The sequence below is a fragment of the Mastacembelus armatus genome, chromosome 4 (genome assembly GCF_900324485.2).
Source record: "Mastacembelus armatus chromosome 4, fMasArm1.2, whole genome shotgun sequence".
Lineage (NCBI taxonomy): Eukaryota > Metazoa > Chordata > Actinopteri > Synbranchiformes > Mastacembelidae > Mastacembelus > Mastacembelus armatus.
In genome coordinates this window covers 2,086,614-2,112,470 of record NC_046636.1, presented here as the reverse complement: position 1 = coordinate 2,112,470, position 25,857 = coordinate 2,086,614, and the positions used below count along the sequence as shown (strand labels likewise).

The window sequence follows — 25,857 nt, the reverse complement described above, 5'->3', positions numbered from 1 at the left end:
CAAACACGTCTTTTTGTTCTTCATTTAGGATGTTCAGCCTCAGTTTCTGCAGAAACCTTCATTTTTAGGTGCTTCCCTCCCACAGGATGTTTGGGATCAGAGCACAGTGGGAGCTGTTCCAAAAGCTGCAGCTTGTGTTCGGTGAAGTGGATTTTGTCTCAGATTCTTGTCCTGTTGCAGAAACTTCTTTTCACTTTCACTTCCCTGCGGGACGTTTGAATCCAGATGTTTCTGATATTTAATGAAATCCATTCCTCTCTGTCTGTGTTTCCTGTGCCACTGGCTGCCTCACAACCTCAGAGCAGAATGTGGGATGAAGCTGGAAAGGTGTTTGGTTTTTTTCATCATTCATGTTCCTGGTTTTGTCCTAAAACATAAAGATTTCGGCTTATCTCCTTTTCAGACAGCTGGAAGTGCTTCGGCGTGTTTTTCCATTTTCAGACGGTGACACAGAGGAGCACAAGCTTGTTGAGGGTTTTTACAGAGAGTCCGAGACCCTGTCAGCCCAGGAAATGTGGACTGAAACTCCTAATGACAACAGTCAGTTAAGGCCTGAGCACCGACTGGAGTCATGAGGTGACTTTTCTTTTATTGTTTCTGCTTCACGTCCTGTCACTTCAGTCATAAAGAAGAAGACTAATAACAAACTAAGAGACAAACACACGTCTTGGTTTAAGCTTTAATTCTCAGGCTTTTGTGGTGGAAACTGAATTTTCAGACAAAACCTAAACACTGATGGCCTCCAGTCTCTTGACACAGGGTTTACTGTCCTGACCTCTGTGCCCTCAACCCCACTTGACCTCTCACCTGCAGGTTAAACACGTGCAAAGAGAAAACCCCTCCTTTCCTTTTCCGTCCACCATGTGTGCTGCAGATCTCCTGGAGACCCGCGGAGGTCGCTCTGTTCCTGCCTGCTCTCCTCCCCTGGCTCTCCGCTGCGCCTCTCTCTCCACTCCCCTCATCTTCCCGCAGATTCAGCGGCAGCACAAGCAGGAAAAAATCTGATCAAGCTTTTCCGGTCTGCTAGTCCTAATTTCCTCCCCAGACCTCTGGTGTTGGAGCTGAGGGGACGCGCAGGCAGAGGCAGCGAGGAGAAACTGGGGGAGTTTAACGCGCACCACCAGGACCCCGCACGCCTCGGTACGGTTAGTCCAGACAGGGGCTGAGCTGGATAATGCGCCCTGTCGGCGGTGCAGTGAGCTCGGACCGGAGGAGGAGAGTGTGAGGGCAGAGCAGAATGGTTCGGCGCATGGACGCGCACACGGTTCTTGACGCGGCCGCCCCGTGCTCCCCCATCCGCGCGTCTCTCCGTCCCCGTGAAGTCGCCACCGACCGTCCGGCGGTGCCCGTCCTCCTCTCGGCCGCCCTGCTGCACCCACCTCCGGGTGTTTCTCGTTACATAATCCGGCGTCTTTGTCGTTTGCACTGATTCTCCCGAAGCGAAAAGTGGAGACAACCGCATCTTGTTTACCGCCGCGGACTGTGCTGCGTTTGCTGTCGTGGACCGAAGGACTAAGAGGAGGACACGTAGAGGCTGGAAACCTGAGTCCAGCGGTGATGAGAATTTACCCCGAGTGGATTTGGCTGGTGTTCTGCCAGATTCATCTGGAAAGGATAAGAGGGACACGCTCCCCCCACGGGACCAGGGGATAATTCACCTCAGACTGTGAGTGATGTCTCTGAGCTTGTTTTAATGTGAACTGGTTTAATCACTCTGGCACTGAGACCCCCTGTTTGGTTGATGACCAGGTTTCCTCCTGGCAGCAGAGGTTTGGACATGCTGGATAACCGTGGCCCTCTGGGCTCACAGTAGGCCATCGAGGGACAAGCATCTGGTCTCAAACCACAACAGACTAATAATCCTGGAAGGTTTCCTCGTAGCTATGCAGTGAAGATGTGTGCAGCCAGGTTCAGTGGCTGCCTCAATGGCTGTGCTGAAGAGGCCGCTGGTGCCGCTGCAGGGGCTGCTGGTCCGGTCATGGCCTCCCGGATGCTGGACTGGACCGAGGCAGGTCCCCGCATCCTTCACAGTCTGGAGATGGGCACCGTGATGACCGTCTTCTACCAGAAGAAGTCCCAGCGGCCCGAGAGGAGAACGTTCCAGATAAGGCAGGACGCTCGGCAGATAGTGTGGAGCCGAAACCCCGACAAAATAGAAGGAGAGAGTGAGTATCTTTTTACACTTGCTGCTAATCAAAGGCCCCGGGCCCCCAGAGGTCAGAGTGTCCCCGTCCTCAATGTTTCTTTACTCCAGGAGTATTTTAAAACTATGTTCTGACTAAATTAGCTTTCGTTGATTTATTTCCTACATGTCAGGGCAGCAGAGCATCTCATCCAAACTCAGTTACATTCATTTAAATCAGAGCAGCAGGTTAGACCTGCTTCAACAGAACCTGCATCCCAGGCTTCCTTCGATGGTTTCCTCTCATTGTCTGCACGCTGTGCAGTAGTGTTGAGTTTAAAACCTCAGATGCAAACGACCCCAAACACACAAAACCGCCACAGAGAATCCAAATTATCACAAAGACCCTGTTCACACTTGGATTTAAAAAGGGTTACATTAATGTGAACACATCACCCTGGACCTCCAAGGTGTTTGTCAGGAGCCGACGAAACATTCATTTAGACCAGGAATGTGACTCCACCTCAGGGGAGTCTGATTATGTAGGTTAACCCTGTTTGATGACAGAGCAGGTAGTGGACTAGTTTGATATTGGGCCAGTGTGTTTATCAGGGAGGAAAATGATCAGAAAATACCTGATCAGTAACAACAGTCCGGTCTCCCCATGGTGCTGGAAAGTTCAAAGTCTATGTTTGCTCCTTTTTACTAGTTGACATATAACTTTTACTCAGTGTCAGTGTAATGATTTAATTCCTCCACCAAGTCGTAAAAGGTGTGAACTGTGGACTGTCACACTGATATTATCTACTTCGCTGGGCATGCTGGGTATGTTGTGTGTGTTTCAGTGGTTTGACAGTTTTTGACTTGTTCTCACTGTGTGGATTTCTAATTCTAGTTGTGTAAGTCCCATAAAGGAATAGTCCTCACAGTATGATGACATCTTACTTTCCACACAGGGTTCAGACAGGTTGGGATGCTCCCAGTATAGACTCACTCCACATTACGCCATTTGTCACTCCATGTACGCTGTCAGGTGACTGACAACCAGGCAACAGGACCTGAATACATTGAGCTTAATGGGATATTAAAATGCTGATAGACTGACTTATTAAAACAAGTCAGTCGCAAAACTCACTGCTCCACAGAACGTTTGCACAGATTTGTAGAACCAGAGCCCCAGTTTGTGGGTCTGGGCATCACAGAATCGCTAAGTACCTTAAACTGTGCACTGTGGTTGCTGTGTGCTATGGTTGCTGTGGACTGTGGTTGCTGTGCGCTATGGTTGCTGTGGACTGTGGTTGCTGTGCGCTATGGTTCCTGTGGACTGTGGTTGCTGTGCGCTATGGTTCCTGTGGACTGTGGTTGCTGTGTGCTATGGTTCCTGTGGACTGTGGTTGCTGTGTGCTATGGTTCCTGTGGACTGTGGTTCCTGTGGACTGTGGTTGCTGTGCGCTATGGTTCCTGTGGACTGTGGTTGCTGTGCGCTATGGTTCCTGTGGATTGTGGTTGCTGTGCGCTATGGTTCCTGTGGACTGTGGTTGCTGTGTGCTATGGTTCCTGTGGACTGTGGTTCCTGTGGACTGTGGTTGCTGTGCGCTATGGTTCCTGTGGACTGTGGTTGCTGTGCGCTATGGTTCCTGTGGATTGTGGTTGCTGTGGACTGTGGTTCCTGTGGACTGTGGTTGCTGTGCGCTATGGTTCCTGTGGATTGTGGTTGCTGTGCGCTATGGTTCCTGTGGATTGTGGTTGCTGTGCGCTATGGTTCCTGTGGACTGTGGTTGCTGTGTGCTATGGTTCCTGTGGACTGTGGTTGCTGTGTGCTATGGTTCCTGTGGACTGTGGTTCCTGTGGACTGTGGTTGCTGTGGACTGTGGTTGCTGTGTGCTATGGTTCCTGTGGACGGACTGTGGTTGCTCTGGACTGTGGTTCCTGTGGACTGTGGTTGCTGTGCGCTATGGTTCCTGTGGACTGTGGTTGCTGTGTGCTATGGTTCCTGTGGATTGTGGTTGCTGTGGACTGTGGTTACTGTGGTTGCTGTGCGCTATGGTTCCTGTGGACTGTGGTTGCTGTGTGCTATGGTTCCTGTGGACTGTGGTTGCTGTGTGCTATGGTTCCTGTGGTTACTGTGGTTGCTGTGTGCTATGGTTCCTGTGGACTGTGGTTGCTGTGGACTGTGGTTCCTGTGGACTGTGGTTGCTGTGGACTGTGGTTGCTGTGTGCTATGGTTCCTGTGGACTGTGGTTGCTGTGTGCTATGGTTCCTGTGGACGGACTGTGGTTGCTCTGGACTGTGGTTCCTGTGGACTGTGGTTGCTGTGCGCTATGGTTCCTGTGGACTGTGGTTGCTGTGCGCTATGGTTCCTGTGGACTGTGGTTGCTGTGCGCTATGGTTCCCGTGGACTGTGGTTGCTGTGCGCTATGGTTCCCGTGGACTGTGGTTGCTGTGCGCTATGGTTCCCGTGGACTGTGGTTGCTGTGTGCTATGGTTCCTGTGGACTGTGGTTGCTGTGCGCTATGGTTCCTGTGGACTGTGGTTGCTGTGCGCTATGGTTCCTGTGGACTGTGGTTGCTGTGCGCTATGGTTCCTGTGGACTGTGGTTGCTGTGTGCTATGGTTCCTGTGGACTGTGGTTGCTGTGGACTGTGGTTGCTGTGGACTGTGGTTCCTGTGTGCGTTGCTGAGAGACTGTGCACGTCAGGGTCCCTGCGGGACATTTCCTGGAGCTCCTGACAGTCTGTCTGTCCAGCAGCCCACTGGTGTTTAGATTTCTTTACAGCTGGGTCACTTCTGCTAAAAGGTCAAAAGGTCATGCTCACAGTTATTACATCAGTCTGTTGCCTGATTAGCACCAGATTTGAATTTGACACAAAACGGCTACGACAACTTGTGGGCCGACTTCCGCAGGTCACTGGCAGGTCAGTGTTAGACCAGAAGATGATCCACAGGAGGGAGAGTGTGGAGTCCCCGCCCGAAGTTATTCATGTAAGGTCCTTGTTGGGGACACGTCATGACACACGAGCCGTTACACGGATCAGAATCTGGTCTTTGGTTGACTTCTGATCCGATCACAAGACTCATGTTAAAACAAAGTGTGAGGACATGAAAAGACCATAAAGAGCCTTAAATGACCAGAGATTCATGACATGGAAAAGAATCACACAAACTCAACAATAAGAGACAAAACAACAACACACTCTCACGTCACTTACTCTGTGTCGCTCACAGATTCTGTATCTGAAGATGTGAAACGTCAGCAGAGTCTGAAAACATGCTGACAAACACAGAAACACAACAGCAGGGACAGATTCTCCTTCTGCCCTTTGACTCATGATCCCTAAACCCACCCTGTCTGCTTCTGAGCCCGGTCACTGGTCGGTGTCGACACGTTCTTTTATATCACAAGAAATAAGCATGAGAGAAAATGTGAGAATGAAGAACCCAGTGCTGTGCAGCCGTGTCTCTGGTAACCTGTAGTTTGGTTCTTGTCGTGCTCCGACACTCAGGTTGGACTTCGCTGTCTGACAGTGTCAGTTCACGTTAATCTGTCAAACATCGTCTCTCCGGCTTGGGCAGAGTTTCATCTCTGTGTGCGGAGATTTTGGCCTGTCTGCAGCTGAGGCCAGAGGACTTTAGTTCTAATCCACAGACCCGTTTCATCCAGAGGAAACCACGTCCAGTGTGAAGTCCAAACTCCAGAAAACAGGGACATGGATGGTCGAGAGATGAGCAGCGTTTTTCACTGCTCTGACAAACAGAAACATTTCCCTCCATTTTGTTGGAGCTGCAGCAGGTGACAGGAGGATTTTAGAAACAGCCGATTGTGTTGGAACATTTGTGATCAACTAAAATGAAGAATTAAAAACAAACATGTTTCTGTTCTAGAGCTGTGCTGACAATCTGTCAAACTGTCGATTCATTGGACAAAGCAACTATTTTGATAATCAAAGGATGTTTAAAGCCAAAATGCTGTTTCTGGCTCCTTGGGCAGGTCTGACTCACAGGTTCAGACGATTCCTCAGACCAAACCTGTCTGCAGGGCTGGATGCTCCAGGACGTGCCCTTCAAAACAAAAGCTTTACAGATTAGGTTTGATAGATTTTTTTTTTTTTTCCTTCTGTAAAAGCCTGAGAGATGTTGCTGTGAGAGGCGGTTTCCCTCCCATCCTGGCCCGGACTTGAGGTGCTGTCGTGGCCTCCTCAGTGCAGACGGATCAGGACCCTGTGACCTGTGTTTCCTCGATGTGTCACAGTAGCTGGCCAGACTGAGCAGTGTGCGTGCTGAGTCCTCACCCAGCCCAGAATATCTTGTCCGCCTGCCTGGACTGGCTGGCTGACTGACTGGCTGGCTGGCTGGCTGGCTGGCTGACTGGCTGGCTGGCTGACTGGCTGGCTGGCTGGCTGACTGGCTGGCTGGCTGGCTGGCTGGCTGACTGACTGCTGTTGTGCTGTGGGATCACGGTCTGTCTGGGGCGTGGAGCGTTTTGTCTTTGTCCTGGGTTTTGTGACAGGAAGGAAGATTCGTTACAGTATCTGTTAGCGCTGAGAAAACTTCTGGCATTCACACTGGGCATGATAGAGTTTCCTTCTGTCCACCACGTGTTCTTCTAACTCTCAGACTTTATGGCAGCAGACAAAAATAAGAGACTTCTCCCTAAGAGATAGAAACGGGTTTGTCCATTTTTTTTTTAATGCTGCAGAAACAGAAAACTGTGACACATCAGTTTTATTATCCTGAAGCTTTCCTCTCATGCTCGGTCATAAATTGTGTGCGGTTGTCAGGTTCTTACATTCAGGATGTATCTAGGAAAAGGTTCATGTTACATAAAACATCTGCAGCAGCGTCTGATTTTTCAGTGTCCTCTGGAAATGATTCTGTTTTCAGCCTGATCTCCATTCTGGACGACCGTCAGTGTTTCTGTGTGCAGCTGTGTTTTCAATATTTTCAGTGCTTGTCTTCATTTGCTGTGTGTTTTCTGTGCATGTTTCCTTGTGTTGTCACACGTAGTGTGTTGTGTGTCTGTACTGTATATCTGTGTTTGCAGAGCCTTCTGGGTTGTGCAGTGTGTTTGCACTGAGGTTCTTTGTTTTCAGAACTGAGGTTTTGGATTTGCAGCATGTTTTTGTGTCTGGTGTGAAATTGCTGGTGTCTTGTTTTACATATGTTTTTACATGCAGTACAGTGTGTGTGTGTGTGTGTGTGCGCGCGTGTGCGTGTGTGTGTGTGCTGTGCAGTTGCAGAGCTTTAAGCCCTTGGAGCCACTGTAGGTTGTCCAGAAACCCCATCCCCCTCTTCCTTCCAGCAAAGCTCAGAAGCTGCTGTTCGTGTGTGTGTGTGTGTGTGTGTGTGTGTGTGTGTGTGTGTGTGTGTGTGTGTGTGTGTGTGTGTGCGTGCGTGCGCATGTGTGTACGCACTCGCTCGCTCAGGGAGACAGGACTGATCCGTATCATGATCATAACCAGCGTTTACGGCACCTTTGCTAATCCACATCTGTGGTTCTGAGTGTATGAAAACACCTACACCGCTCAGTCACACCAAATCTGCACACTACTACACACACACACACACACACACGTATACACACACATGCTTTCATAACCCACAAACGCCCTTTTCCTAAACAGCCTCCCCCTGGACAAACCCACCAGTACATTCCAGGAACTCAGCAGGTCTCTCCTTCACTTCATCTCCCACAGCTCGATCTGTGCTGCCTCCTCCTCCTCCTCGTCTTTGTCCCCCCCCCCATGAAATACTCACCACCACCCATTTAAATTTGTCTATTTTTCTTCACTTTCTGTTTGAGTTTCGAGGTCACATATCTGATGCTTTGTTCCCAGAAATCTCACTCATATTTATCGAACTGACCCCTTCACTCTGTCTCCTCTCACCTCCTGTGTTTCTCTTGCTTTTCCTTCCTTTGTTTTTGTTGCCTGATCTGTTTTTTCTTCTACTGTTCGCTCTAAAATATGTTTTTCTCTCAGCTTTGCAGCACACACACACACACACACACAGTTGGGGTCCATGTTTTTCTTTGACATGAGCTCTTTCACAGCGGAGTGGACGTATTAAATCCTGAGGCGCAGGAAGTGTAGGGGTTATCAGGGAGTGTCTCCCTTCCTCTCTCATATCGAAGGACTGAAAACAAAAGGGTCCAGCATCTTCAGCAGGAAGCAGAGACATGGACCACAAACGAGGCTCTGGGTGCCTGAGACACAGACTATACAGGAATAAATGAGAGCAGCTGTGGATTAGGTTTTAAATTCACTGTGCACAGTACTACATTTACATTTTTAACAAGACTTTTTAAAATAGTTCTGGTGCATATTTCACTTCACAGTGAGCCCTTGGTTTCCATTTGATCCTGTAAAATGTGCAGGTCACTGGGAAAAACCTCTTGATGCTGTAGAAACACACTCACCCTGTCACATGGGTTGGATGCTGCTTGTATTCCTACACAGTTATTTATTCTATTGTTTTGTACAGAATGGACAGTAATGGAAACCAGTAGCTGCTGAAATAGTTTGAATTGATTGTTCAGACCATGAAAACGGTTCCCTGAGGTCTGAGTTAAGTCGCCTAATAGTCAGAAATCCATAGAAAAATCACTTAAATGACTAATCAATAATAAAAATAGGTGCCAGTGCATTTTCTTTAGATTGACCAATGGGCTCAGCACCACTGCCTGTTTGAATCAGTTCAGTAAAGAAAGTTTAAGTTGTAGTTTGGGGAGTTTTGTGAGTTTACACACATGCAGGTTAGGGTCAGACTCTCTCCTTCTGTTAATTAGCTTCCTTGCTCCCCTGCCCTCCTGCTGTTCCGTCCGTCCTGTGCATTTCTGAGACTTTCTGTAAACCCTCCGTGCCGTCCTGCAGGAAGTAGTGCCACAGCGTGTACCAGGAACAGCTTGTTTCACTGGAAGTACGCTGCAATTATCAACGGCTGGTGGTTTCAGGTCAACAGTGCAAACTGAACTTTGATTCGTTCTGAGCAGTTTCCACCCAGCAGAAAAGAAGCAGAGTTAGTCTACGAGCTTCTCTGCTGAGGAAACACACATTAGTGTAACATCCCATAATGGAGGCATTACAGTGTGTTCTGCTGACAGTATTCACTCTGATGTGTCTCCAGTTGGCCCTCTGGCCTCGTCCCCTCTGCTACATTCATCAGCGTTTACATCAGATCCTTGTCCAAAGCAGCCGTGAGTCTTTATCACAACCATGTTTCAGGCCTGGCCCAGGATTAAAGGCTGCAGAGGGAGGAACCATGCAAAGTGTGTGTGTGTGTGTGTGTGTGTGTGTGTGTGTGTGTGTGTGTGTGTGTGTGTGTGTGTGTGTGTGTGTGTGGCAGGTGTTAGGAGTCACGGTGATTGAAGTGTGATGTTTGCTGAGCGTCTGTTCACCTTATTGTCGAACCTTCGGCCTCAATGGCAGGAAGTTTTAAATCTCAGCCTGAGAGGAAGATTAATCAGCTTTGAATGTGAAACCTTATACGACTAAAAGCCTTTTGTTACAGCTGCGTATAAGACCTCAAATCAAAAGGTTGGCCTGTTTCAGGGTTACACACGACCTGCTGAGGACCGTTGTTCCTTCCTGTGTCTTCTCCAAACAAACTTGTCCAAGTGGGAAGTTTTGGTGTGAGATGGGAACACGCCTCTGCTTTATTCCAATTTGGCCCGAGTTTGGTGGAAAATAGCACCCAGACCCTGTGTGTGTGTGTGTGTGTGTGTGTGTGTGTGTGTGTGTGTGCGTGTGTGCGTGTGTGCGTGTGTGCGCGTGCGTGCGTGCGTGCGTGTGCTATATGAGGTCTGTGTTTGCTGTGTGAATGCCACAGCATGTATGAGTGTATGTTTATGTGTGTTTGCATAAGACATCTGCTCTGTCAATAAGCCGGGCGTTTCTTTGCGGGTATGTCGGCTGCAGCGAGCGTCCAGAGTAGAGTCCAGGGTTTACATCATCGTCTGTGGTCCATCACCGACCGTCACTCCTCTGTTAACCCTTCAGATACAGGCTGAGCTGCCAGTCACATTAATGTAGTGAATGAAACCTGCCATGGATGCAGTTTACAGTCACTGAACCAACTTTACACCAAGTAAAAATAAGGCTGTTAAAGTAAGAGCAGACTGTTGAGAACCAGCAACATATACGGCTCCACTTGGTCCAGTTCAGTTCCTCCTGCTTACAGTGACTTTTTCCATCCCATGTTGTGGTGATTTAAGGTTTTATATCTGTGTGGAAAAGTTGGGGAAGTGACTATTTGTTTGGCTGCTGCTGTTAAAAACCTCAGACTTTTAGCAGCATCCTGCCACTGACAGCTGAAATGTTTGTGCGTCTTTTTTTGGGCTCCTGGACTCACTCACTCTCTCTCACACACACACACACACACAGAACATTTGTTCAGCTCTCTAACAGCAGATTACTGGGTGTTTGGCAGGCAAACCAACAACATGCCAAACTGTGATTTATGGTTGTGCATATTTGTGTTCATGCAACATATTATCCTTCCTTCCTTCCTTCCTTCCTTCCTTCCCTCCCCACCTCTTGCAGTTGACATACGAGAGATCCGGGAGCTGCGTCTGGGGAAGGGCTCCCGGGATTTCGAGCGCTACCCAGAGGAGGCTCGGAAACTGGACTCTGCCCACTGCTTCATCGTCCTGTACGGCCTGGAGTTTCGCCTGAGGACGCTCAGCGTGGCCGGTCAGTGTGTGTATACACAGTACATACAGTGTGTGCATTCACACAGTCACTGTTTGTTTTTCACAACACCGGAGGTTAAAGGTCACACAACATCCTTACTCCATTGGGCCGAGTCAGTTCTTCGAATGTGGCTGAGCGAGTTAACGTGAGGCTGAAAACGCAGTGAAGTCCCATCCAGCCTGTTGGTTCTTAGAAAGGCCTGATGTGTTCCTGCTGGGTGACGTGATCTCACACTCATTAAATCACAGCTGAAACCCTGATCAGCCTTCGTTTGATTGGCTGCACACTGATAACGTGACAGGTGTGTTGGCTACCCTCCCAGAATGCACTGGGGCAATATATTCATGGCCACAAGGCTCCTGTCCTTTACTCTTTTTGGGCACACTATCTCAAAATATAGATTTAGCTTTATATTATACATATTATATTATATTATATGTAGACGTAAATAAACTGTTAAATCACATCAGCACATCACATCATATCTCAACAACCTTTTGACCCCCAGTTCTTCAGAAACACACAGTCAGATGATGGTACAGGCTGTAAACAAAGGGGAAAGATACAATTATTACCTGCTCACTGTGAAACTTTGTGGTGTTGTGGCTCAGATTTGACCCTCTCTTGTTGCCGTAGTCGATTGCGCAGGTTTTTGTGCAGCAAAAGATTTTTTCAGGTGGACAGTTTTGCAGCCTGTCGTCTGATTGCTTGTATCTCTGTCTTGTAGTGAAGCAACAGCGTGTTTCATTTATCACTTTTTTTTATAAACCTGAATCAGAACATTGGTTTCTAATTTAATCTCTGTGTGTTTGCAGCCTTCAGTGAGGAGGAGGTCAACATGTGGGTCACAGGTCTGAACTGGCTGATGATCGACACTCAGAGAGCGCCGGCGCCGCAGCAGACGGACAGGTGTGTGCAGATGTTGACGTGCACGCACAAAATCACTCCTGTTATGAAACCATTTGTTGTGTTGTGGTGCTGAACTTTTGTTTCTGTAAATATAGAAAATAATCAGTCACCTATGGATTGTGACGAACAGTTTTTGACAAATTTTCTGATGGTTTACCAAACAATCAAAATAATGAACATATTAACGATGTTTCAGCACTACTTCTTTCTTTGTAGAGCGTCTGCTTATTTTTCTTTCCAATGGAGACTCAGGAAAAAAGGCCTGAAAACTTCTCGAACTCTTAGAAGCTGCTCAGTCGAGTATAATTGACTTTTCTGCTGTGGATCTACAATTTTTAGTGGCCTGTACCTTTAACTGTCCACCTCTGAACATCTGCTTATAAAACCTTTTCCTTTCCAGCAGACACTAAAAATACTTTACTTATATTGTTATGGGTTCATTTGTCACCAGGACTCACACTCACACTCTCACACACTCACACATTCTCACACACTCACACACACACACACACACACACACACACACACACACACACACACACAGGCACCTCACTGATACCTGCTGCGTTAACGACCTGGACAGAAAGGGAGTTGATGGTTGAAGCAGAGGACAAATATTTGTTTTGGGAGGCAAATATTTACTCCAGATAAACGTGCGGAGGCAGGTTTTGGCTTCCATGGTGCGAGCTGGAGAACAGAGGGAGGCTGTGAGGACGTGTAGGAGAAGGACAGGGTTTTATTGTGGACCTGGTGTGAGCGGTGTATGTTTAGAAATGGCCAGAGGAAGTGAAGTGGCTAATTCTGTCTGTTTATGGCGGTTGTGTAAACCAACTGACTGGGATTTTTTTTTACTGGCTTTGAAAAAGGCCTCTGAGTATCTGCCTGCTGCTGAAAGTCCAGGTGAAGCTTCAATTCTTGTCCCTTTATGAGTAAGGAAATACAATGAGACTGCAGCTGTTGTCCAACAGAATAAAACAGTCTGTGGACATGTTTGTGTACAACCTTCAGCGCTGATCCATCGAGCTTTTATTCCACATGAGAAGTGGAAGTTATTGAGCCGAGATTCCCGAAGTTATTCCCATTTATTTCCTCTAAAAATCATCTGCACAAAAGATTAATATCTTAAAAATCACGTCCTCTGATAAAAAAATCTTGAGGGTAAAGCCTGTTTATATTTAACTATAAATCCCATCATGCATTTGTAAAGAACCATCCAGTCGCGCTACATGTTGGATGATGGACGTCAAAGATGCTGAATCATTTTACTGTTAGATTCTGGGACAGTTTGGGATCTGTGGAATCTGGTTTTATACTAAACTTTAACCAGATGTTTTGGTTGGCTTCTTCTCCATAGTAGCTGTAGCTGAGGCTTCTGGGTAATGTAGTGAGTGAACCTGTCCAGCATGCCAAACTAACAGAGAAAACACACTTTCTTAGAAATACAAAGATGAAATAGTCGAAACACGGTCGTGTGTGATCATTCAGGATTCCAGGAGACGAGTGGAAAGAGGAACCAGACTGAGGCATAAACACAACAAATGAAATCACAGAATCATCGGGGTCGGCCGACTTCACGGTCTAACTAAAATGTCCTTGTTTGGGTATTATATATATATATATTGTAAACATGACAAATACTTACAGCACGTTTTTCTCTGAGTGTTTCAGCTCTCACACATTTTAATTCTTGTCCCTCGTTCAGCCTCCTGTTCTCTGTCTCTCCGTCCCCTGTAGGTGGCTCAGGAAACAGTTTGAAGTCATGGACAGGAACCACGAGGGCAGGTGGGTGAGTCGCTACTAACATGTCAGCACCCAATCGCAGCCTTTACAGCAGCCGGTGATGGATGCCCATTGGCCGGTCTGTCACAGCAGGAGGAGAGCGAAGGTGAAACCAGACCCAGATGTGATCAAAGAGCTGGTTTCACTGCTGTCGGGGATGTGCCCTGACCTTAACACGCACACACACACACACACACACACACTTTGCCTCTATGCTCATGTTATTAAGTCTGTTTGGGTGGAGGCCGCTCCAGGACAAACAGCCTGCCACCGTCTGATAAGGAGCAGGAAGTGATGTGAAGAGCTGGGAGAGGTCAACTTCCTGTCTCCTGTGAAAATAGTAACAGTAGCGTAGACAGAGGGATGTGGCGGGAGAGACGACGTTGACTCAGAGATCCTCCCCGCCCCAGAGCACCCACCTGGATCTTTTTTCCTCTACCTGCTTCCGGTGACTGACCTGTCCGTTGAGTGTGTTTTGTGAGTCAGCTGAAGTGATTCTCCATGTGCTGTTTGTTCGAGAGAAATCACAGAGCTGGAGACATCAGCTTCCCCACAGAAGCAACAGAGATTAAAATATGAAAATCCTCTGAGCACAGGGTTTATTTAGCAGCACATCTTCAGTCATATCCCACAGTCTTCATCAGCAAGTGTTTTTTAGTCTGAGGGAATTGTAATTTAAAATTTCAGAAGGGTGCATTCTGCAGTTCCACCACTAGATGCTGCTAAATCCTTCACATTTTACATTTTCCTGCAGGTTCCTCCTGATCCTAAACAAAGAAAACAATAATCTTAGAGGATTTTCAGTTGAGAATCTTTACACTGACATCAGCACCATCTCCTGGTCAAAAGGCATCAACCATCACAATGTGTTTAATGTGTTTCTTGTTTGATTTGCAGCATCACAGTGAAGGATGTGAAAGCTCTGCTGCCTCAGGTCAACTACAGAGTTCCCAACATGCGCTTCCTCAAAGACAAGCTGCAGGTCAGACCGACACTCTATGTTGATGGGTTTGTTTGTTTGTTTGTCTGTCTGTCTGTCTGTCTGACCGTTCTGCTCGTGTCCAGCAGGAGGTGGAGGCCCGGAGCGACCTGTCCTACCCCAACTTTGCACAGCTCTACAGAACCCTGATGTTTGATGCACAGAGGAGTGTGAGTGGCACTTTGGCTCTTTTCGCACAGACACAGTGGAGGTGTTGATTGGGCCTGATGCTCCACCAGCAGCTGTGGTGAAAAAACAATCAGGTGTTCTTAACAGTTCACACAAAGCAACAAGCAAGTTTCTATCCTGTGATGATGACGATTACACATCAACCAAGACCCACATGGGTATAAGATACACTGACACGCAGCAGGACCCCTGTAGACCATAGGCCCTGTAGACCCAGTCTCACTTATACACTGTGGAGGAAGAAAGATTCAGATCCTTTACAAATAAAAACATAAATGCAAAAATGTCAACTTTAATCTTCAAATAGTATTTGTAGTATTTGATTATATTTTTGAAATGGCAAATAAAAAAATCTGCTGTAGTGGGAGGGACTAGGACACAGATGGAGTTAAAGGGAATTGAGGTTGAGGTTTTATTTCTCCCAGCTCAGTTGAAAAAATTAGATTTCCCTCAAGAGTCTGAGACAGTCCTGTCAGATCAGTCGGGTCCGTCCTGTCGGGTCCGTCCTGTCTGAAATTCTGTGTTGTCAGGCTGCAACAGAAGGTTTGAGCAGTTCCGTGATTTTTATCCACTAAGTTCTTTTGCTGCACATCTGATGCTGAAATCTGAATTTGCAGCTCTACATGTTTTGTCCTCGTCTGTCCGAGGGTCTGAGGACGGTGCGTCTTTGTTTTAAAGTAATTGACTGCAATGATTCTGTTTAGATGAAGTGATGAAAAGTGTCCAAACATTAAGGTCTGTGTCAGAGTTGCACTGCACAGTATTTGCCTGTAGCAGCATGTTGTGACCGTCCACCTCTGCACCTGTTCCACTCCACACTCACTTTGTCCTCTCCTGTCGACGCCTCCTCACCTGGTCCCTCCCACCTGTCCGTCACCTGGCTCCTCCCCCTTTTGTTCCTCAGATAATTGAGCAGCTGGAGCTCTCCTTCCCTCTGCGGTGAGTCACTCCACCTTCACCTCCTCCTCTTCCTCAGCACCCACCCCCTCATCTTTACCCGCCCCCACTGCTGGTTCTCTTTAAAACACACTCAGAGTCCCGGGGAAGCAGTTCCATGTGTTTTTAATGCGACTTTAATGTCTTGGCTCTTTTCTTAGTGTTATGGGACATTAACTCAAAAAAATAGCGTAATTACAATTAGGGTGATAATATTGTGATGTTGTAATTGCCAGAGAGAAGATTATATGTTAATGTCTTCTGTCTCATACTGTTCTTTAACGTTCACTCTGCTGCTGTGATCTTGAAACTCGCTGTGTTTGTAGGAACGTTGACAGACCGGAGCTTTGTCAGATCTCCCTCTACGACTTCCAGAAGTTTTTACAGATGGACCAGAAGGTACTGAGCTCATTCAGCGCCACAGTAACTGCTCTCCAAAAACTGCTTTGTACTCACTTCTGTATCCGGCTCGTCTCAGGAGTCCTGGGCCTCAGACCTGAGTCGTGTCAGGGAGTTTCTCATGGGCTACATGGGTGGGGGGCCGCACCCGGAGCCCATGCTGCAACTGGACGAGGTGACAGGACACACACACACACACACACACGTGCATGGAGACTGATCCAGGCGGTGAAGGTGTTTTCCTGCGATCTTTACGGTCATGTGACTGTATTTTCCTAGTTCCTGACCTTCCTGTTCTCCAAAGAGAACTCTGTGTGTGACCCTCGACTTTCACCTGTCGTTCACGATGACATGAAACGACCATTGTCTCAGTACTGGATCTCGTCTTCACACAACACGTACGTCTCATAATCGCTCTTTAATGTTAGTATGGCAGAACCACACAGGCCGGGCCCTTTTGTAAGAAGTTAGGAACCTATTGTTGTTTTATTTTTGTGGATGTTAATGTTTTGAACGGAGCTTTGGGCTCAAGCTGTCCTGGATTTTCTCAAATCTGTAATTTAAACACAACATTTTGGACAATCTGCTTATTCAGGTCATTATTCAACTAGTTTGTCAAATATTCTGTGGTGAAGATTCACGTATTATGTAAAATAATGTTTTCCTCTGATGAACTTGTTTCCGTGTCGTCATTACCCAGCTACCTGACAGGTGACCAGTTTTCCAGTGAATCTTCTTTAGAAGCCTACGCCCGCTGTCTGAGGATGGGCTGCCGCTGCATTGAGTGTGAGCAACATTATTCTTTCTTGACGCAGTACACAAACCTTAGGCTTATTTTGAAGCTCGTCTGTGTAACGTTCAAATGAAATGTGCAAACTGCATTGACCTGTATTTCCTGATCCCAGTGGACTGCTGGGATGGACCCGATGACCTGCCGATCATCTATCACGGTCACACACTCACCTCCAAGATCAAATTCTTGGATGTGCTTCACACCATCAAAGAACACGCCTTTGTAACCTCTGAGTAAGTGCTGATGCCGCTCCGGTCACTGCTTTACACCTAATCCTAAATCCTACACTACTAGAAACCAGTAGCAGGTGAAGCTACGTCGTTTTGATCAGCACATTCCTGTTACCTGCTGAGCTAAGTGGAAACAACACTGCCTAACCTGCTGATGTGGTTCTGCAGGTATCCTGTGATCCTGTCCATCGAGGACCACTGCAGCGTGGTCCAACAGAGGAACATGGCCACACACTTTAAGAAGGTGTTTGGAGACCTGCTGCTCACCAAGCCGGTCGACAACAACGCAGAGGAGCTTCCTTCGCCCTACCAGCTGCGCAGAAAGATCCTCATCAAAGTACACACACACACACCAACATCCAGGCAACATCCTGACCATAAACCTGAAACCCCGCCTGAATGCATCACTAACCCCTTGTTTGATTGGCCCATTCGTCCAAAGATCACAACAAGGTCCCACTGGGACTAATATCACACGATGGGATGTGCTGAATTTTGGTTTGTTTCATGTGTCGAGGTAAAAATGCTCCCACGTGATCTTGTTCTCGATGACCCGACAGCTTTGTCTCTGTCGCAGCACAAGAAGCTGGTGGAAGGGACCTTGTATGAAGAGGTGACGTCAGCCAGCTACTCTGAGAACGACATCAGCAACTCGCTGAAAAACGGCATCCTCTACCTCGAAGATCCCATCGACCATGTGAGTCTTACTGAAGGAACCCTCTGTTACTTTGCTGCCATGGGCTGGATTATCAAACAGTGTTTCCCTGTTTGTATTCACAGACATGGACCCCACACTATTTTGTCCTAACGAGTAATAAGATCTACTACTCAGAGGAGACATCTCATTACCAGACAGCTGATGAGGAGGAAGACGATGAAGGAAAAGAGGTAGGGAGGTGATGATGGCGGTGACCAGAGCTGGAGATCACACAGTTGCCAAAATAAGGAGAAACAAGATGCAGACAGTTTTTCTCTTTTTTTTTCTGCATCTGCTCCGTCATACACGCTGCGACTCGTCAGGAGTGTAACAACAACGAGCAGCACTGTGCGGAGCGCTGGTTCCACGGGAAGCTGGGTGGAGGTCGGGATGGTCGGCAGGTGGCTGAGAAACTGCTGCAGGAATACTGCGAGGGCGGGGCTAAAGACGGCACCTTCCTGGTGCGGGAGAGCGAGACGTTTGTCGGAGACTACACCCTCTCATTCTGGTCAGTAACGAGCATCAGCTGCAAAATGTGTTCTCCTTTCAGTTCTGTTAGGAAACCACCTAACGCCACCTCAGGCTTAACAAAGTCCTTTTCTTTTATTTTGATTCCTCTGTAGCCTTTTACTGAACTAAACTGAAGTTGAGTGTTTTAAGTAGATTTACAGTTTGACATCAAATCAGTAGGTGCCTTCATTTGCATTTTCCACTGAATGATGCAAACTTCAGGTGTGTGTGGAGCGATGACGAGGCTGGAGCCTTCCTCACATTAAAACATGAGACAGATGTAGAATTTCCATCACGTTCAGTCTGAGGTCTGACTGCTGCACTTCACAGGTTCTCTCTCTCTCTCACATGGTAGTAAAGAAGTAAAAACCACCTCCCACTGTTTTCCAGGCGCTCCGGTCGTGTCCAGCACTGCAGGATTCACTCGCGTCAGGAGTCGGGCTCCACGCGCTTCTACCTGACTGACAACCTGGTGTTTGACAGCCTGTACCGGCTCATCTGCCACTACAGGGACACGCCGCTGCGCTGCAACGAGTTCGAGATGAGGCTGGGCAGCCCCGTACCGCAGCCCAACGCTCACGAGAGCAGAGAGTGAGGAAGGATACAGGATGAGATGAAAAGGCATCGATAGTTAAATTGGTGGGATCAGTTTGTCACTGAATAGTTTTCTGTTTCACAGGTGGTACCACTCCAGTCTGTCCCGCGTTCAGGCTGAACATATGTTGATGCGTGTGCCCAGAGACGGAGCTTTCCTGGTGCGAAAACGCAGCGAACACAACTCCTACGCCATCTCTTTCAGGTCATCATCGCACACGATCGGTTTTTCGATTTTAATGTCGTCTCCTCGTTCGTGTGGCTGACTCTCTTTCTCTGCCCGTCTGTGGCTGCAGGGCTGAGGGCAAGATCAAGCACTGTCGCATTCAGCAGGAGGGCCGGCTCTTCATGCTCGGCAGCTCGGCAGAGTTCGAGAGTCTGGTCGACCTGGTGAGCTACTACGAAAAACATCCTCTTTACCGCAAGATGAGGCTGCGCTACCCCATCAACGAGGACACTCTGGACCGCATGGGCACCACGGTTAGTGAGACACAGCTCAGGACATCATGTTACACCATGTTTTATTTATTTTATTTTAAAAATCCACATCAGACCTACTACAAGAATATGGTCCACTGCTGCAAGTGAAGTTATCTCACATTATAAATTACTTCAAATTGATCAGAAACGGTAGTAGAGTTGAACAAATACCAAATATCAATGCAGCAAATCCATTTCAGGAAAACACTAATGGAATATTTTTCTGTATTAGTACTTTACTATTGATGCTCTAAGTACATTTTGGTGATAGTATAGTATTTGTAGTACAGTTTTAATTAAGTAGTGTTTTTAGATACTGCTACCTTTACACGGCTATGCTTTGAGTAAAGTATCTGAGTACTCATTCCACCACCTTCTGTTTCAGGAGCTGGACTATGGCGCCCTGTACGAGGTTCGCACTCCTCATTTCTATGTGGAGGCCAATAAGATGCCCACAGCCCGGGTGAGTGAGAAAGTAAACACGCTGAAAGAAAAACTTCCTAAATGTTGTAGGTCAAAGCAGACAGCACCATATCGACCGTTTCAGTCACGTTCGACCACAAATACACCCAGTCTCTGTATTTATCCCTCGCATAGTGATGTAAATATACATTGATAAAATATGAAGACACTCAGAGGCATTTATTCACCTTATTAACAGCCCAGTCAGTATTAAGATGAGCATTGTGCTCATTTATGTTTCACATCGTGCCCTGAATATTGCACAGAAATGTAATGTTAAGGGTCGACCAGCAGATGTCGCCATTTTTCAGACGCTTCAAAACATTTTCAGAAAAGTTTTGGAAACTTTTTTTAAAGAATCAGCTAAATTTCCCTGGCGAAAATAAGAGTTTACCTTTGTGGGAACATCTTCAAAAATGATTTGAGTTTTTAGCTGAAGGTAGAATGAAGTAAAGAAGGAAAACAGATTAAGAAAAAGGAGAAAGGACGGTGAGGTGAACAAAGGCATGAAAAGTTCTGTAACATGGATGTCATCAGTTTCCATCAGACATAAATTTATGAAAATATTTGATTGTGCTGATGTTTTCAGCTGTGTCTCTTCATCATGTTTCAGTGCACAGTCAAGGCTCTGTATGATTACCGAGCCCAGAGGGAAGACGAGCTCTGTTTTCCCAAACAGGCGCTGATCCTCAACGTGGACAAACAGGAGGGCGGCTGGTGAGTGAGGCTCAGTGTGCATGTGACTTCCTGCCGATCTGTAACGCGTCACCGCTCGGCGTTGACCTGCATGTCATCTTCAGGTGGCGAGGCGACTATGGTGGGAAGAAACAGCTGTGGTTTCCTGCCAACTATGTGGAGGAGGTGCCCAGCTCTCCCACCAGAGACCTGAATGAAGCTGTGAGTAACAGTTTAGACACAGGGCAGCGAGTCAAAGGACCATCTGGCTTATTTCAGTTATCTCCATCTTCTCTGCGTTTCTTTCGTTGTGTGTCAGTCCACAGAGAACAGTCCTCTGGGTACGTTCCTCAAGGGTTTCATCGATGTACCCACCTGCCACGTCGGTGAGTCCAGTTCCATTTTGGAAATTAAGTAAAATGATGGTTTAAGCTTGAATTTGTACTCAAAATACTAAAAGCTTAAAAGTTGCTGTCCTCTGGCACACGTCTGAATATTAGCTCTGAGTAAGTCAGGACACTGTTAACCTGCAGCTTCCTTCTCACACAAATCTTCTCCCTCTCACATGTCCAGTGATTCATAAAGATGGGAAGAACTCTCGACCCTTCGTGTTCACGATCCACTCCCAGCACCTCTCCTCTCACCCGGTCCAGACCCTGGACGTGGCAGCGGACAGTCTGGAGGACCTGAGCAACTGGGTCAGCAAGATCAGAGAGGCTGCCCAGAACGCCGATGCACGGGTAAGTGAGATGCTACACGTAGATACAGATGATAAATCTATAGTCATTGTCCATGTGAGACTATATTGCCAGAGGTAGAAATGTTACTAACCACACATGGTTACTGGTTAAAGTGATGCTGATATTATATTTTATCGTCATGGCAACAGATGCAGGAGGAGAAGCAGATGGAGAGGAGGAAGAAGATTGCAGTGGAGTTGTCAGAGCTCGTGGTTTACTGCAGACCTGTCCCCTTCAATGAGGACAGTAAGGATCCTCTTTGTCTGATGGGTTTATTTTTATTTACCCTGGTCTGCGTGTTCACTCGTGTAAACTGCTGTTTCCAGAGATCGGGACGGAGAGGGCGTGTTACCGGGACATGTCATCCTTCCCAGAGACGAAGGCAGAGAAGTTTGCGACACACACTCGAGGAAAACGCTTCCTGCAATACAACCGCCGCCAGCTTTCCAGAGTTTATCCCCGTGGACAGAGACTGGACTCGTCCAACTACGACCCACTTCCCATGTGGCTGTGTGGCTCCCAGCTGGTTGCACTCAATTTCCAGACCCCAGGTCAGTGTGTATCTGTGGCTTGTTTCTGAGATGTAATTAGCTGGACCATGTCTTAGCAGAGAACAGAAAGCACAGTAACCTCAGCGAATACCAACAAAACACTGAAGAAATGAAGCACCAGTTAAATGTTTAGTAACTTTATTTGCAGTTAAACATTTTAAAAATCACAACATTGTTCTTAAATATAAGAAATTTTCAACTGAGACAGAAAAACTGTTTATGTTTTGGCTTTTGAAGGCAAGAAAAGAAGATAAGTGTGTTTTGATTAGCAGGTTGACTTTAAAGTCTCGTGATTCTGGTTTTAACTACCAACTTTGTCACTTTTAGCAAAAACAGCCTTGTTGAACAGGGAAAACGTATGTTGCTTCTGTGTCGTCTAAATTAGCTTTTGAAGAACAGAGGTTAGACATAACCTGTTTAATGCTTGTGTGTGTGCATTTGTAGATAAACCTATGCAGCTGAACCAGGCCTTGTTCATGCTTGGAGGTGGCAGCGGTTACGTTCCCCAGCCCGACATCATGAGGGACGACATCTTTGACCCTTTCGACAAGGACACACTGCACGTGGAGCCGATCACCGTCCAGTTACAGGTCAGCCTGAACACACACACAAAAAGGAAAAAACAATCCTGAGCTTGTGCGTGATTGGGTCTTTGGGTCGTCTTGACTTTTCCAGTCCTGCACCTGCTTCTCACATTCCTCCATTTCTCAGGTGTTGGGGGCTCGTCACCTGCCCAAAAATGGCCGCAGCATTGTGTGTCCCTTTGTGGAGGTGGAGATCTGTGGGGCCGACTACGACGGCTGCAAGTGCAAGACAGATGTTGTAGGTAAGACAGCTGCTGTGTGGGGGCCATGTTATTTTACCTGCATGTGTAGTGGGAGTCGTAACAGTCTGTCTCCATCTTAACAGCAGACAACGGTCTGAATCCTGTGTGGGTGCAGAACCAGTTTGTGTTTGACATCCACAACCCCACCTTCTCCTTTCTGCGTTTCGTTGTCTACGAGGAGGACATGTTCAGTGACCCCAACTTCCTGGCACAGGTGACGTATCCTGTGCGTCTGCTGCGAACAGGTAGGTGCAGTAACAGGTTAGACGCAGGCTGAGAACCGTCTCATCTCTTTCCAAATGTTTCTGACGTTGTTTTGGTTGACCTGGGTTTATGCTGTGTGTCAGGCTACAGGAGCGTACCTCTGAAGAACAGCTACAGTGAGGAGCTGGAGTTGGCATCACTTCTGGTTCACGTTGAGATCGTCAATGCAAAGGTACTCAGCACTTCTTCCACAGCGTCGCTACTCCTGCATGACATGTTTGAATTCTTTATTTTATATTAATATAATGAAAGTGATGCAGTATAACACAGTAGTCACACAAACTGTCTGTATGGAGGTTTATGGAGCATTATTTCTTAACCCTCCTGTTGGCTTCAGGTCAGTTTGACCCATTTTCAAAAGTTAATGTGTGATAACTTTGATTAAAATATGTTAATATGTTGAACTTGTTTCCAACATCGTAACATATATTTTACACTTATAGCAGGGAACCATCCATGTCATTTGTAGTTAATTATATGTTAGAAAACCAAAGTTATCACATATTAACTTTTGAAAATGGGTCAAATTGACCCAAGGACAACAGGACGGTTAAATTCATGTTCAAATTCAACTCTTATCCCTCTAAGTAAAGTACCGCCTGGGTGGCCACGATAAATTTCATAGGTCAGTTTTGTATCTGAGTTTCTTTTGGCAGGATGATTGTCACAAGGTTATAAAACAAAAATCTTAGAGCAGAGGTTTAGTGAGCATAGGAAATTAGTGCAGGTAGTTTTATATCAGGGACTGAGTATTTTGAGAGAAAGCATTTTGAAATTTTTTACATGACATCAAGAAATAATGCTTTTAAACTGAAAGACAGTGCTCTTAAGTAAATACAGGAATAAACCTCTGTCTGGCTGAGATTCAACTAAAAGTTGTCAAAGCAACAAAATGTAAACATGTGTCAATACTTAGAAGACATATTCAAAAGATTACACTGATGATTAATATGTGACCTACACACAAACCATCTCCTGTACATGTATCATTAATATCTAAATGCTAATGTTATTGTGAGCTATGACATACTGTCCTGCAAGTGCCTGATCAAGTGCGAGTGCCTGTGCAAATTTGTTTTGTTGAAACTTTGATGTCAATAAAGCTCATTTGAATAATGTCCAAAACTTCCTCAATATCTCAAAACACACTTACTTTGTCTGACCACCTCTGTCCCATTGGTGCTGCAGGAAGAAGACGACGAGAACCTGTACACGTCCATCCAGCGGCTGCGGGATCGGACCAGCGAACTGTCCAACCAAGTTTCTCTGCTGGAGAGGGCGGGCTCGGCAGACCTCAGCTACCAGCAGAGCCTGGAGGAGCTGAGAGCAGCTCAGGATCAGCTGAGCGAGCTGGTTGAGGCTCGAAACCGCAGGTGACGGACCTGTGAACACAATCATCTATTCAGTGACTGATGCAGACATTTGAACTCCAGATCTTGTTAATACACTATAAATGTTAGTGCTGACAATCAAACAACAAACTAAACTATTCTCTGGTTCAAGCTTCTCAAATGTGAGATTTGTTTAAAATCTTCTTAAAGCAAGTATATTCTGGTTTATAACTATAAGTTCCCAACACACACTATGATATCAGTCCACAAGACCACAGATTATTCACATTTGAGAAGCCTAAAGTGAAATTCAACATTGTGGCTTTAGGAATAGCGGCTCTCCTAATGCAGTTCAATACCATACCAGCACCAACTATGACCACAATGCTGCAAAATGTCCTTTAATAAACACTCACCCAGAATCTAATTTTCTTCTGCTCCTCCAGGCTGGTGGAGAAGAAGAGGAGGGAGAAGCTGAGACAGCAGGTGGCAGCAAAGCGCAGCTAATCCTCCCGCCCACCAGAGAGCGCTAAACTCCAACACAACCAGTGCCTGGCGCTCACTGCCACCAGTGCTGTGCAGTGACTGCCTGAAAGAACAGGCTCTGTACAGTAGCGACATGCAATCTATTTATAACTGGAAAAAAAATCCATGTTCCTACACAATAAAATGTGAGATTTTATAGCACCGTGCTGTGCTAAGGACCAAGGAGTCAGTGGCAAACAAGCATCTCATGGACTAAAAAACAAAACTAAGCTATAAAAACAATCATGGACTTCAACCTGAAACACATTAAGAGGAAACTGAAGATTGGTTTAGAAATGAACCATCAAAATTAAATAACTGGGCTGATGCAAAATTCATCAGGAACATTTTTGATAATTGGTTAATTTTTCAAGTAAAATGTCAAACATATGCTGATTACAGCCCTTTACATGTGAGGATTTATTACTACTACTTAAGATATTAGAAGATACCACTTCAGCCAATAACACACACGCTGGACCAAAGAATCAGTTCATTTATCAAGAAAATAATCAGCTAATCAAAAGGAATACTGAAAAAAAAAAGCTCAGTCACGAAGAGACTTCACAGTAGTGAATGTCAGCCAATCATAAATTTGCTGTCAACAGAACAAGAAGTTGAATTCTGTGCAATAGACTAAAGGGAAACATCTTTGATGGCAAATTTAGAAAATAGACCCTTTTAACATTCACAGTGGTACAAAGGTCAATTAGAAATCGAACAGGCGCCTCTGGAAATAAGGCCTGAAGCTCTTACTGTGTTTCAGGGTTTAAGAAAAACAGGGAAAAAGGGAGATGAAAACTCAGGTCACACAAATGGAAGGAATTAAAACTAACTGGATGGAAAAAAGGGAGCAGCGGGCACACGTAGCAAAAAGGAAATAAGTATGTGCCTTTGATGTAAAAGCTTGTAGAGTTACTCTCATCTTTAAGTAAAGATAGAAAGTGACTGGAAAAGTGTCTTTTTAAGGGAAGACTACTAACAAACTGCAGGAGGAACCCACTTGTTTGGCTCAGACCACTACTCATGAAATGGGTTTAAAGGAAGTCTGTTCCTGCTAATTGAGACCAAGTTGGGTGATCACATGAACTCTGGGCCATCACTAAATGGACAAGCTGTGTTAATCCTCACCAAACCGCACCAACAAGGTCTTTTACTATTTGTTCAAAGGGCTCTAAAT

General features: G+C 46.4%; 1 protein-coding gene across 2 annotated transcripts; it reads left to right on the top strand.

The window, feature by feature from the left end:
• The first annotated feature begins 879 nt into the window (after positions 1–879).
• On the top strand, positions 880–25,799 carry LOC113139656 (1-phosphatidylinositol 4,5-bisphosphate phosphodiesterase gamma-1-like). Of its 2 annotated transcripts, XM_026322994.2 has the most exons (33): positions 882–1,666; positions 1,750–2,165; positions 10,659–10,808; positions 11,624–11,717; positions 13,452–13,499; positions 14,394–14,478; positions 14,565–14,645; positions 15,569–15,603; positions 15,927–15,999; positions 16,079–16,174; positions 16,279–16,397; positions 16,700–16,785; positions 16,905–17,025; positions 17,191–17,359; positions 17,600–17,719; positions 17,803–17,910; positions 18,043–18,227; positions 18,620–18,820; positions 18,909–19,028; positions 19,120–19,303; positions 19,689–19,766; positions 20,379–20,482; positions 20,566–20,662; positions 20,760–20,826; positions 21,014–21,180; positions 21,330–21,426; positions 21,507–21,731; positions 22,176–22,321; positions 22,443–22,557; positions 22,641–22,802; positions 22,905–22,993; positions 24,010–24,194; positions 24,599–25,799. In XM_026322994.2, exons 2-33 carry the CDS (start codon positions 1,895–1,897, stop codon positions 24,657–24,659), a joined length of 3,939 nt encoding a protein of 1,312 aa, XP_026178779.1. In that variant the 5' UTR covers positions 882–1,666; positions 1,750–1,894; the 3' UTR covers positions 24,660–25,799. The 2 variants fall into 2 exon arrangements, with proteins under 2 accessions (XP_026178780.1, XP_026178779.1); XM_026322995.2 differs by having other exon boundaries at positions 880–2,165; positions 22,644–22,802.
• The last annotated feature ends 58 nt before the right edge of the window (positions 25,800–25,857 follow it).